Raw genomic sequence first — 14,747 nt, forward strand, 5'->3', positions numbered from 1 at the left:
CCGTGCCACCCAATATACCTTGTCTTTGTTCAATGGTTGCTCGAAACACTGAATTCCCCGTTGACAACAGTGTGAGTTGCAATCCTCATTACTGGTGCTAATAAAGGTATTAATGCTTGGCGAAGACCTGAGGTCTATCTTCCACACCACCCAACCAGCAGACAATGTTGAACCAAAATTAAGAAAACAGCCACAGGCATGAAGCCCAGCTCACATAAGCAAATTTGGTGGGGAACAAGCCATGCTCAAACTGTGCATAGATACATCTGCAATTATAAGAATGTAAAAAGTACAAAATAGGTAAAATTGCACTATTTATCATGTTCTGGACTTATAGAGACTGCAGTATGGAGCAGGCAGCTTAGCATGTGACCACACCAGCAGAATTCCAGTGCAATTTCAGTATACGAGAGATGTGAGTTTGTATCAGAGCATTGTAAAAACTCTTGTAAATTTTAAAAGGGACAAAGGTGAGGAGGAACTATTTAAGCATATTCAATGTGATCACTGAGTCCATTCTCACCTGCTCAGCAACTGTCTGATCTGCGGGAGTCACATGGGACATGGGTAGATTACAATGCATTATTCTGTCAGCAGAAAGGATCATTGGCTGTGACCTGCCCGAACACCAGGCCCTCTACAATTCTAGGACCAGAATGCATGCTGGCAAGATCACCCCTCCCAGTCACAACATCTTACGAGCCCTCTCTTCTAGGAAGTGATACAGGGCAATCAAGACTCGACAACAAAGCACAAAAATATTTTTCCTTCGGGCTGATCCTGTCATTGGCCGCTGAGTATAATTCGTACCACTCTTGAATGGATCTTAAGATTGTGTTAGTCAGTCCAGCTTAAACAACTGCACTATTTATACATTATCCATAATATTCTATTTATTGTATTCTCTTACATTTATTCATTTACCTGATGCTTTTCTCCAAAGTGACTTACAATGTTAAGGTTACAGTTATTAGCTTACAATTATTTACCCACTTATACAGCTGGGTAATTTTACTGGAGTAATTTAGGGTAGATACTTTGCTCAGGGGTACTACAGCCAAGAGCAGGGAATAGACCTGCAGTCTTTGGGTCCACAGGCAGTGGCTCTAACCACTACACTACCAGCTGTTTCCCCAAATTTCTTCCAGTTTCTGCTCTCTCCAAATTTTGTCATTTTATACTTAATGTTGTGTCACATCTAATGTCTGTTGTCCAGTGTCAATCCATCTTATGTGTTTAATGCAGTAGAATAAGCACACATTTTGGTTAAATTCCTTCTACATACAAATGTACTAGGTCATTAAAGTGTTACCTTGTCTCATCTTTAAGTATATTTCTAATCAGACTGAAACCCAAAAGGAGTAAGAAGATGCGCAGTTTTAGAATGTGAGGGTGCAAAAAAGAGAATAAGTGAAAAGGGGAATGCACCAATCTGTCCGTAGGCAATGCTGATCAGCCTTTCATTCACCAGCTTGTCCACTCTTGGGTTCCTGGGCTGCCTCTTCATGATGTCACTCTCTGCTGCCTCATAGGCCAGTGAGATGGCTGGTACCTTGGAACACAAAGTAAAATATCATGAAACATGTAGAGGATGGAGAAAAAATGTTTCTGTACCGGGTATATGTCACTGTTTTTAAAAAAAAAAAAAAAAAAAAAAATACATACATTTAAATAGTATTTTTGTATATAAAGGGTATGAAAAAATATTTAAGGTACACATAGTAAGTATATACTGTAAATGAAATGAGTCTCACCATGTCAGTGCCCAGATCAATACACAAGATGGTGATGGTTCCCAGTGGCAGAGGGATGTTGACCATGATGAAGAAGAGGAAGGGTGTGATCTCTGGAATGTTGCTAGTCAGTGTATAGGCAATGGACTTCTTCAGGTTGTCAAAAATGAGGCGACCTGAAAAAAACAGGTATATGTTGTCAGCATTTTCTTTTACTCCATTACATGGACACGCACATCCGGACGCTGTGTTTATCGTCGCAGGCGACTTTAACCACTGTAACTTATGAAATGTACTCCCTACATATAACCTACATGTTAATTTCCCTACAAAGGAGAAAAACAAATTGGACCAGGTGTACAGTAATGTGAACGGCACATACAAGGCTGCACCCCCCCCACTTCGGACAGTCTGATCACATCTCAGTGTTCCTTTACCCTGCATACAGACAGCTCCTCAAGCAAGCCCTCCCAGTGAGTAAAACTGTTAAAGTGTGGTCTGAAGAATATGATGAGGTGGTACAGTACTGCTTTGACTGCACTGACTGGGAGGTGTTTAAGAATGCTGCCATGCGCGAGGACTGTACTGTTGACCTGGATGACTACACGTCAGCAGTAACCAGTACATTAGCATCTGAATCGAGAACACTGTGCCCACCAAACAGATCCGGACATACCCCAACCAAAAGCCGTGGATAAACTGTGAAGTTCGACCCATGCTGCGTGCCCACTCTACTGCATTCGTCTCAGGCAATGCCAGTGACTACAAGAAGGCCAGGTATGATCTTCAAAGAGCCATTAGGGTTGCCAAGAGGGAATACAGACTGAGACTGGAGTGTCCTTACACTACTGCTGACACCCAGCGCATGTGGCAGGGATTACAGAACATCACAGACTATCGGAGCAGAAGCAGGTGTGAGATCACTGACAGCCGCATCACACCTGACAAACTCAACGAATTCTTTGCCTGTTTCGAGGTCTTGAACAATGAACCACTGGGTGTTAAAGTGACTGGTGGGAACACAGAACCCACCATTCACGGTCACATCTGCAGATGTGGCAAAGACTTTTGGGAAAACGAACCCACGGAAATCAGCCAGCCCAGACAACATCCCTGGACGCGTACTTAGAACCTGCTCATCGGTGCTAACTGATGTCTTTACGGACATATTCAATTTTTCCCTTGCACAAGCCTCAATTCCCACCTGCTTAAAGAGGACCACTATCCTGCCGCTGCCAAAAAACAACAAAGCATCCTGCCTCAATGACTACCGACCCATTGCACTGACTCCAATAGTGATGAAGTGGACCCTCACCAGTTCGCATACAGACGGAACAGATCCACAGAGGATGCCATCAGCACAACAATACACACTGCCCTCACCCACCTGGAAAACAAGGACAGCTATGTTCGAATACTGTTTATTGATTACAGCTCAGCATTCAACACAGTACTACCTTCGAAGCTCATCAATAAGCTTCACAATCTTGGTGTGCCACCCACCCTCTGCAACTGGGCTCTGGACTTTCTAACGGGCAGACCCCAGTCCCTTAGAATGGGGACCCACACATCCAGATCAATAACCATAAACACAGGAACTCCGCAGAGCTGCGTGCTGAGTCCCATACTCTACGCACTCTTCACTCATGAATGTGTGGCCTCCCAGAACAACACCAACATCATCAAATTTGCTGATGATACGACAGTCATTGGACTGATAACAGGAGGCGATGAGTCGGCATACAGGAGGGAAGTGGCTGACCTAGTAGAGTGGTGCCACCACAACAATCTCTCCCTCAATGTCAATAAAACAAAGGAGCTGATAATAGATCCATTGAGAAGGAGGGAGCAACACTCATCACTGTATATTGGTGAGACAGTTGTGGAGAAGGTGAGCAGCTTCAGATTCCTGGGTGTTCACATTACTGAAGATCTCACCTGGTCTCACAACACAACACATCTAGCCAAGAAATCACGTCAGCGTCTGCATTTCTTGAGAAGGCTGAGGAAATTTGGCATGCCAAGCCAAATCCTGAGAAGCTTCTATAGGTGTGCAATCGAGAGCGTCCTCACCAGCTCTATCACAGTGTGGTTTGGAAGCTGCACAGTACAGGATCGTAAGGCGCTACAGCGAGTGGTGAAAGCTGCTCAAACCATCACTGGAACATCCTTACCATCACTGGAGAGCCTATACCAGGCCAGAACCATCAGGAGAGCCACTAACATCATCAAGGACAATAGTCGTCCCCAGCACAGCCTTTTCACACCCTTACCATCAGGCAGACGCTACAGGAGTGTTAAAGCCAGAACCTCAAGGTTGAAAAACAGTTTTTACTCACAGGCCATCAGGCTTGTGAACGACACCCATCCACTGCCCCTCCACCCATCACAGCAGACACAGTTCACCCTCTGAGCCTGAGAGGTGTCAACTACTCCCCCATCCCTCCTACACACACATACACATCCACAATGCCAATAACATCAGAGACCACAGACTACCTCCGCATACCTTGCGTACACAAATACATACCCCCCCTTCAACTGCGAATAGACCCAATCTACCTCTGCAGGACTTTTCACATGTACAACTTCCATGTTTACATTGCACACTGCACACTTTATATACGTATATAACCTTGTTTCTTGGATTTTTGCGATTTGTGACTTTGCACTAGTAGTAATTTTTGTAAATTTGTGATTTACGCCTTTTGTTTTCCTTGTGTTTTTCTTGCCTTACTTCCTTATAATTTATGTCATAGGCTGCTGAGAGGATTCACAGAGTAAGGATTTCATTGTATGGTGTAACAAACTGTTTACTGTACACATGACAAACTCTTGAATCTTGAATGGCCTCTTCAACCCACAGAACATGACATTATTCCTCAGATTCACCTTCTTCCACTCCAGTGACAATAGAAGCAAAGTTGTCATCCAGCAGAATCATATCAGCTGCCTGTTTGGACACATCAGAACCAGAAATTCCCATAGCAACGCCAATATCAGCCTTCTTCAGGGCTGGAGAGTCATTCACCCCATCGCCGGTCACAGCCACAATAGCACCCTGCAACAGAAAAGACAGCAAGAACTGTTTATGAGGTATGATCAAAAAGTTTTGATTTTGGTAATAGTACACCCAGCATCAGGTTGAGAAAATACAAAGAATGTAGTACAACTCGATTTTTTTTTTCACTGAGAGCAGAGGGAAAATGATTGATAGTATCTGCACAATGAAAACACTCCTTCACTGTGTGTAGATCTCAGCAGATGCTGAGATCGTTGCTGCCAACAGAGCCCATTAGAGAACACTCGTTGCCCAATACGTCAGCTGACGTGGGTGGAACTAACTGTCTGTAGAAGCCAAACTCCATAGTAGGAATGACTGGCTCTCACATTCTAGTGTTAGGGGAATGCTTCTGTAGTTATTTATGGGGAACAGGATGTCTCATAGACAGCACGACAGTAAAATGGATAGCGCTACTGTCTCACAGTGCCTGGACTGCTCAGGTGTAGGTTCAACTCCAGCTCAGTCTGTGTGGAGTTTTCATGTTCTCCCCATGTCTCTGTGGATTTCCTCTAGGTGCTTTGGCTTCCTCCCACAATCCAAGACATGCACTTCAAGTTAACTGGTGACTCTAAATAGCCCATAGTTTCCGAATCTGGGAGTATGTGTCCAGCCTCTGATGGAGAGGCATCCAATCCAGTATGTTCTCTAAATAGCCTGGCACCCGAGATAGGCTCCAGACCGCCATGACTTGGACAAGTAGTTAACAAAAGTGAATGAGGATGTCTCAATATACTTAGAACATATGTAGTGCTCAGTTTCTCAACATAAATATGAATAACTGATAACCATAAGGTTAACCTACATATAAAATGTTTGCCTCTGGTGCATTTTGTGCTGAGCTTTGCCAACTCCTACATAATACAATTTGAACATGTCTTTGGTATGCATTTCAGAATTGTTCTTTCATCCTTACAATTCTAAAAATACAGCCTCTGTTCAATCATAGACCTCATTTGTCTATATATATATTCCAGAACATCTCTAATCGAATAATTTTGCTAAAAAATAAATAGTCTAAAAATAAACTATAAAACCAACTCTACAAAATCAAAATGAAACATCCATAAAAATGTGAAGGCAGAACTTAATCACTTCACGATTTAAGATCAAGATTCCACCGTTGCTTTTGAAAAAGATATTGGAACAAACACATATCACCTGGAAGAAATAACTCTGAAGCACATAAAAGTTATGTATATACAGTATTCTTTGAAATAAAGAAGTCAGAAGTTTTTGATGAAACCTCATATGTTCCTTTCTGCATTTATAAAGCTACTCTATAGTGACAACCACCCATTTCCACTGGACTACTAGAAAGCTTCCAAGAAGTAGTCAAGAAAAAGATCCTTGAAATCTCGAGAAAATGTTACATGGAGGGGGGGAAAAAACCCAAGATGGTTGAAGCTCAGGTTCACCTGTCTCTGGCATCCCTCCACAATGATAAGCTTCTGCTGAGGAGAGGTCCTGGCAAAGACGATCTCTGTATGGTTTCGTAGCACCTCATCCATTTGCTCCTGAGTGAGGTCCTTCAAGTCTGTCCCATGGATCACACAAGCCTTGGCATCCCTAACAGATTCACAAAAATACATGGGATACATGGATATAACTTCAGGAGGTTTTCTAACCAGAGTGGCATGAAATAAAAAAAGACCATTAAAAAAGCTGGTCTTCCCTAACACTGAAGAAAGACAGAAATGTCCTAAAGGCATTCTATTTTAACCTTTGCAGCATAAACACAAGGAAATCCATTCATTTTTATAGTAATATTGCCTGCTAGCAAGTACAAAATAGAAAAATTTATTCCAGATGGTTTAATTGCTGTGTATGATCAAAGCCACATTTGTCTGTCTGTTTAGATTAAGTGATAAAGACATTCACATATTACCTGGGATTGACCTGGCTGACTGGAATGTTGAGTCGAGCAGCAATGTCTTCTACAGTCTCATTTCCCTCAGAAATAATGCCGACCCCCTTGGCAATGGCTTTGGCAGTGATGGGGTGGTCCCCAGTTACCATGATGACTTTGATGCCAGCAGATCGGCACTTGCCCACAGCATCAGGAACCGCCGCACGCGGAGGGTCGATCATAGACATCAGACCCACAAAGCACAGGTTGTCGGTTTGAAAATTCACGTCATCGCAATCGAAGGCAAAGCCCTTGGGATACTTGTCCTCAGGCAAAAGAAGATGGCAAAAACCTGGGAGATGGAGAGAAAGAAGGTCACCATGATCGGTGTTGAAGACTATTATGACAGAAACCAAAAGCCAGCGTCATGGGTGTGTAATGAGTCAATGAAGTGCAGCATGAAAAGTCACCAAAGGGCAGCATGATGTGTACTTAACTAAATCCCAGTGACAGTTATAATTGAGCCACGTGGCTACTGAAGATCAGTGATGCAGTGGTAAAATTATACTAATTACCTCACTAAGAACCTAACCCTTACCAAATCCTTAGTATTTTTCTCTACTGTGTATTCTTGTTTTAAACTTAATACACTCAGTGTATATTCCATTATACCATTATGCTACATTAGTTATTTTTACTGCTGGATGTTCCAAAAGAAGGGGGTCATGACAGTTAAAGTTGTAATAAGTAGGTTACAATGTTGTGAAAGAAGGGTGGTGGTGTAGGAGTCAAACCCACAGCAGCAAGAGGATAATGCACCCAATGTTTCATGGACTTAATTCACAGTAGAAGGACATCATCCGGGAAAAACTACTGTGCAATAAAAATCTGTTGATTTCTGATTTCTACTTCTAGTCACTATGCCTTTGGAACTAGATTCAATGTAATAGTTAGCGTCCAAAAAAGAATCACCACGACTGGCACTAAGCCATTTACCAGCCAGAAGTAAGGACTCCTTGTAATATATCTACATTTACCCATTTTGCTGATGCTTTTCTCCAAAACAGTGTAAAGTGTGAAGCTACTTAAAAATACCCATTTATACAGCTGGGTACCTTCTCTGGAGCAATTCAGAGTAAGTATCTTGCTCAAGAGTATTACATCAGAAGGTGAGATTTGAACCTGCAACCTTTCAGTTCAAGGGCAGCAGCTCTAACCACTATGCTACCAGATGTCCCTATGAAAGTCCATTGGCTGTTTTGTTGCATGTTTGTGCCTGCAATTTTATCTTCAAGATAGAACAGGAAACAGTAGATAACAAAGACCCATTGTTCCTCTAAGAGGGTGTCCCCATGGTCCTTGTAGACAAGTAGCACTTAGTCCAAGAACCCACAACAGTTAAGCAGACAGCCACATAAAGCTTCAGTGTCTGTTACTATTTCAAAGAATAATTGTACATATACCATGGCTACAAAAGCGGCTAAAGAAGTACCTATCACAGAGAAGGGAAAGTTGGCCATACCTGACAGAATCAAAAAAGATGTGCTGCAGCAGTTAAAAGTCTGTGTTGAACAACAATACATATATGAGCATAAGTACAGTGCCTTCAAAGGAAAGTATTTTCTGAATGATAGAAAACATGTTTGGATAAAAACTAATTGAACAAAAACAAATGAAACAACACAATGGTCTCTTGATGCTATGATTATGTTGCAAGCAGAATATGATAAGAAAGTTAAAAGTTTTAAAGACCAGCTTAAGGAAGGAAAATGAAAAATGTTAGAAATCTCCATTCCACTCATCCACATTAGTCCTTATTGGAGATGAAGACAACCAAGACTGCTAAAACTGTCCATGCTTTCGAGGAAGCCAGCAGAGCTAAAGAGACAATTCTAGACAACGAAGACTAAACTCTCCACATTGACAGATCTTCATTTGTAGAAGGTGGCAGTCAAAAGACTGGATGGGCAGTGACAAGTCACAACAGTGCTAGAAAAAGGAAGCATAACTGCAGGCACCTTTCCAGTGAGCTAAAAGCTTTCACTGAGGTGTATAAGGCCATCATTACATTTACATTTATTCACTTAGCAGACGCTTTTCTCCAAAGCGACTTACTATGGATACTACATAGTGTTACTAGCCCACACACCTTATTCACCAAGGTGACTTACACTGCTAGATACACTACTTACAATGGGTCACTCATCCATACATCAGTGGAACACACTCACTCTCTGTCACTCACACACTATGGGGGAACCTGAACAGCATGTCTTTGGACTGTGGGCGGAAACCAGAGCACCCGGAGGAAACCCACACAGACACAGGGGGAACATGCACACAGACTGACCAGGGATCGAACCCATGTTCTCTCGCACCACCTACGTGCCGTGAGGCAGCAGCACTACTCACTGTGCCACCGTACTGCCCAAAAATGCCATCAGAAATGCCACCGTGCAATCAGAAAATGGAATTATCAGTGTTTACACTGACTCATTACACACCTTTGGAAATGTCCATGATTTTGAGGCACTGTGGAAAAATGGTCCCATATGGAATGGGGAGTTGGTACAAGAATTGCTGGATGCCTTTATCAGCTGGAAACATTATTATTCTGTCCCTCTGGAAAATGTGCATGGCATTTTCCAACTTGGAAGGAGCAATGAATGTCAACTGAAGGTCAGATGAGTAACAGTAGATGATCTGACAATCTATCACACCAGCCAATAAAGGAAATTGTGCATTAAACAACCTTTTATTGAAAGAACAAGACGCCATGCCCATAGCATTTATTAAAGATGTCTCTAACATGACTTCGAGACTGCTATACCAATATGGGATATGTGTGTCTTACAATTGAGTACAATGCTTTGGTGCACGGGGGGTGCGGTGGCGCAGTGGGTTGGACCACGGTCCTGCTCTCCGGTGGGTCTGGGGTTCGAGTCCCGCTTGGGGTGCCTTGCGACGGACTGGCATCCCGTCCTGGGTGTGTCCCCTCCCCCTCCGGCCTTATGCCCTGTGTTACCAGGCAGGCTACGGTTCCCCGCGACCCTGTATGGGACAAGCGGTTCTGAAACTGTGTGTGTGTGTGTGTGTGTGTGTGTGTGTGTGTGTGTGTGCGCGCGCGCGCTTTGGTGCACTCACACCCAAAACAGACTACACAAGACATCAAAAAGAGAACAATTATTTGATGGATTGTTTTAGCCATTTCTTTCAGTTATATCTAGTGTGCTAAAATATGCAACATTTATGAATTGAGTCAAAACATTTGTTGATCCTTTATAATCACACAAAGACTGGAAAAATAATAAATACCCTGACAAGTGGTACTATCTAACCCTTAGCAAGTTGTTTCTTTTCAATTCTTAATTTTTTATTCCACATATGGGTCATAATACTGTATTTTTGTTATATAAACTAAACGTACTTTGTGTCTATTGTTATATCACTATATTGCATTAGTTATCATTTCTGCAGGATGTTTTAAGTAGGATACAGGATTGTAAAAGATGTATGGGGGTATATGTCTAAGTGAGAAAGCCCCCACCATGCAAGAGAATATAAAGATACACAAATATGTGATGGATTTGCTTTTGGGAGTTGTTAATTCAGAATTAGAGTAACATCTGAAAAGAAATACTATATAATAAATCCAAGTCTCTGTGTCTTAGCGTGTTTTCAAAGAATCAGGAATCAAACATTTATAAAAAAAAAAAAATCACTGGATTCAGCAATATTGAGTGGCAATGTGATAGATACTCAAGGATAGTTTTATGTGTATTAAATGGCAGTTTGATGGATACTGTAGAGTAACGTGATGAGAATGACTCACTCACCCAGCACTCTTTCTCCCAGGCCTCCCAGCTCGAGATAAGCGTTCTGAAAAGCTTCCCTCATTTCCTCGTCCATGGGTTGCTCCTTGCCCTGCAGGAGTATGGTAGTGCAGCGATCCAGAATGCGCTCAGGAGCGCCCTTCATCACAAGCAGGTAGCGGCCGTCATTGGGATCTTCCGTTTCATGCACAGAAAGCTGGGAGATTGGGAGACAGGGGGAATCGTACTGTGAATAACTAACATAACCATTGTGGAAGTTTCTGTATATTTCAAAGACATCTCCATGACTGAAGTGGAATGCTCCTGTTGTCAGTCCTACTCTCATTCAGCATAGTGAGTATCAAAACAAAACCTACACAGGTGTAAGTAATACATTGCTGCTGAGAATTATTAAACACATAAATTGCCTTACTGGTAATATTGCATACAAGATTATGTATCATGTTCCCTCACTTACAACACAGCTTCCGAGCTGCCTGATAGGAGTGGGGTTGAAATCTAGCTCAGGGTGCGTGGAGTTTGTATGTTCGCTCAGTGTTTGTATACATGGAAGAAACCAGTGGGAAACTACTTCTGTTTCCTTCCTTTTGATGGAAACCATGCAAGTGATTGCTATGAGGTGGCTTCAACTCCATGGCATTTCCATCATCTTCATCACTCACCTACCTGGTATTTATTGGTTGAATTGAAGGGGATCTCGGCCACTTTCTTGTACTTGTCCCTCATTGCTTTAACAGAGCCACAGGATAGCTCAATGCACTTGAGCAGGGCTGACTCAGACGCATCACCTGCTACCTCTCGTTTCAGGATAGGCAGTGACTCTTGCCCTGCCTTGAACACAGCCCGGTTGCAGAGTGCAGCAATCCGTGCCAGGGACACCCATGTGACAGAGCTCTTGTCAAATGAAGTTCCTGGGGTGGGGCAGGAGAATCATATAGAAAGAGATATTCCACTTCACTGCAATATGCATGACCTTCCTAGTGAATTTGGTTCTCCCCCCCTTTCTGTTTTTGCATATAAATATTACATGAAATAGGAGTACTCCTCATGTACACTGGCAGACCATGTTGAACCATGACGTAAGGCCTAAAGAAAACCAGGTTATAGTGTTATGACGCTAGCTAACATTAAACCTAAAAACACAGGCACACCCATAACTTACCTAAAGGGTTTAATTTGTTTCACTAATTCACATTGTGAGGGGATCAGATTAACTTTATTTCTTATGGGAAAAAGGAAAGTTCCTGAATGCAAAATGTTTGTCAGAAAATTAATTTAAAAACCAAAATTATTAGTATTTTTATGCATGGCGATGGAGTGCTGTGCAGCATTTCAAGCAAATGTTCGACATTAGATGATCTTAACTTGATCCTGAGATTAAAGCTTTATCCTACTTTTAGGCTACTCATGTTTCTGAAGTTGTTTTTGATCATGGCACACAAGAGCATTGCACGACCCTGAGAAGCAGACAACAGAACATACCCCCACACATCCTTTCACTTTCTAGGTCTTCTCCAAGTCTAAACCCTCACTGTTATTCCTCATCAGTCACTATTCTATAAATTGCACAAATAAAACATAAAATCTTGAGTCAGTCAACTCTACTCCTTGAAAGAACCTGGTGAATCACAATTTAAGTAAGTGGGTAAATAAATTACACAATTGCAGTTTATTTGAATAAGGAATCAAAAAATCCAGACGGCACAGGAAGTCGTTAACTGGGGATATGTCATTAAGAGGACATTAGTGTGTGTTTGTAATATCTCATGTGTCTTTTTGAGCCTCACGTGAAGGACCGTGCAACTAGGAATGGTGTCATTGTACTGAATTACTGGCTCATTGCATGAGAACGTACTATATACTTTCACAAAACAATTATGTGATTTTTCATTGCACAGGATCCCTTTGTGTGAGGGCGAGTACATGTTGCTTGAACTATACCCACACTTACCAGACTGGTCCTCAGTTGTGTCAGCCTCATGGATTTGGTTGTCAAACCACATGTGGGCCACAGTCATACGGTTCTGAGTCAGAGTCCCTGTCTTGTCAGAACAGATTGTAGAGGTGGAGCCCAGGGTCTCTACAGCCTCCAGGTTTTTCACAAGGCAGTTTTTGCGGGCCATGCGCTTAGCAGTGAGGGTCAGGCACACCTGGGAATTGGGGTAACAAGAAATCACACACAGATACAGAGCTTGTATAAACACACAAGGATACACATAAACAATATAGACACAATCACGAGGAAATATAGACACAAGCACACATTGACTCAAACAGATCTACACACAGATATACAGCACATATGTGGTTAAAGAAGTCACTCACAGTGACAGTAGCCAGCAAGCCTTCAGGCACATTGGCAACAATGATGCCAATAAGAAAGATAACGGCTTCCAGCCAGGTGTAGCCCAGAACTATGGAAAGGATGAAGAAGGTGACTCCGAGGAAGACAGCCACACCCGTGATCAGGTGGATGAAGTGCTCTATCTCCTTTGCAATCGGGGTTTTGCCAGTCTCTAGGCCTGAGGTCAGGGTAGCAATCCTGCCCATCACTGTGCGGTCACCAGTGCAGACGACAATACCACGGGCAGTCCCTGTTAGGGAGGGAAGAGGTTAATGATGAATTCAATCAAGCTGCAGCAACCCCGTGCTGCAGACAGGACACTAAACCCACACTGGCAGTGCAGACAGCAGTGCAGTTCACAATGTGCAGACATTACTATGGCTGACCTTAAGTGGTGACGTCTGAATTCAAGGTGGATTAGGCCTTGTTTGTTTAGGAGTTAGCAGTTGATGTTAGTGAATTACCTCAACATTTACATATTAACAATTATGTAGCCTTTGGGACTGATAATCAATCACTTTACCATCTTCACTGTGCATGTCTTACTGCAGGGGTGAGAATATAGTTAGACAGAAAGGAACCTTGACATATTTGCTGGAAATATCGGGAATGCTCTACTGCAAATATAACCAGCATCCCTTCGTTCTGACAGGGAATGTAATAGATACACGCACAATGGTTGTTGCAGCTTCCTGTAACTATCAAACTGGTTCCATTTCTCTCCACAGAGTCACGCTGTAACATACAGCTGGCAGAATGCGTGTGATGAAAGTCAAAGGAAGGGGAAGACACAGGATGAGAGATAGAGTTTGATTGCCATGACAGAACCTTCCCTCAGCTGGCTTTCAAAGAGAGGGAGAAAAATGGTGAATGTCTGACAAGTATGAGTGGACTAACAATGAGACGGGTGCTACAGAAAGAGTACCTTCTACACAGTTTGTAGAGAAGAAGGCAATGTTGCGTGTCTCCAGAGGGTTGTCATGGGTACAGTCAGGCGATCGGGTCTGAGGCTCCGATTCACCAGTCAGAGAGGAATTGTCCACCTGTAAACCACAAAGCAGACTTAGTACAATGTAATATTTAAGCTTTTGTGCACTAATTTATAGAGAAACAATGGCTTTGTGAAAGCTGTTCATCAGTTATTACCTAAGCAGATGCTTCTCTCTAATGGAGTATCTTGATGAGTATATTATGTAAGCATGTAACTATTGAGTAGTTTATATACTGGCTCTACAGTTTACTATAAATGTTTACTAACTAAGTTAAAAGATGACAGAGAGGTGCTCGTTAACAAAATGAGAGTATGAATCCACGTCAGTTCAAGTCATTTCCACAGTGTTTAAATCTTGTGTTAGGGACTGTAATAGTGTACAGTACTTAAAAGTATATTGTTGTTATGACATGAAAATGAAGAAACCTGAAAGTGGTAAGAAAATGGTAAAGGTTTTACATGTTTATGGGATGATTTTTAAGCAATAGAAACTGACAGAGTTAATAGGAGATGACATTTTTATTTTCAATAACTTTACATTAATATAGTTAGAAGCAATAAAATAATAATAGAGGCAAATTCAAAATGACAAAGTTTTTTCTATTGTAGCTACAGTTTTACAGAACCAAACTCGCAAATAAATATAGCGATGTCTATTATTAAGCTTAAACTGATTTCATCCTAGTAGTAAATGTGACACTGAAGCTATAAACAAATGAAGATCATCCTTCCAGTAACAACTGTGTTCACATGTCGAGTAGTCCGTTTAAAATGTGTATTTTAAGTGTGTAAGATACTTTAAGTGAGTAAGCAGTATGCATTCAAAAGGTAGGAACAGTGTGAAATGGGTGAGAAGAACTTAATGAAAATATGTAGTAGATAGTTTGTCGTAAATACAGGTGTAAGTACAAGTGTGCGAGCAGTGTATATGGGGAC

The 14,747-nt window shown here is 42.0% G+C and overlaps 1 protein-coding gene across 1 annotated transcript in view; it reads right to left on the reverse strand.

Annotated features, from left to right (window-relative positions):
* The window catches only part of LOC108926579 (sodium/potassium-transporting ATPase subunit alpha-3-like), a 28,880-nt gene that overhangs the window by 2,989 nt on the left and 11,144 nt on the right, over positions 1-14,747 (reverse strand). The window contains exons 8-17 of the mRNA XM_018739319.2: positions 13,746-13,863; positions 12,802-13,070; positions 12,428-12,626; positions 11,143-11,387; positions 10,480-10,672; positions 6,683-6,995; positions 6,213-6,363; positions 4,626-4,794; positions 1,755-1,909; positions 1,429-1,552 (exon numbers count right to left, since the gene is read on the reverse strand). Of these exons, the coding sequence (XP_018594835.1) occupies positions 1,429-1,552; positions 1,755-1,909; positions 4,626-4,794; positions 6,213-6,363; positions 6,683-6,995; positions 10,480-10,672; positions 11,143-11,387; positions 12,428-12,626; positions 12,802-13,070; positions 13,746-13,863 (1,936 nt within the window). The remainder of the gene's footprint in view (positions 1-1,428; positions 1,553-1,754; positions 1,910-4,625; positions 4,795-6,212; positions 6,364-6,682; positions 6,996-10,479; positions 10,673-11,142; positions 11,388-12,427; positions 12,627-12,801; positions 13,071-13,745; positions 13,864-14,747) is intronic.

The sequence above is a fragment of the Scleropages formosus genome, chromosome 7 (assembly GCF_900964775.1).
Source record: "Scleropages formosus chromosome 7, fSclFor1.1, whole genome shotgun sequence".
NCBI classification, from domain to species: domain Eukaryota; kingdom Metazoa; phylum Chordata; class Actinopteri; order Osteoglossiformes; family Osteoglossidae; genus Scleropages; species Scleropages formosus.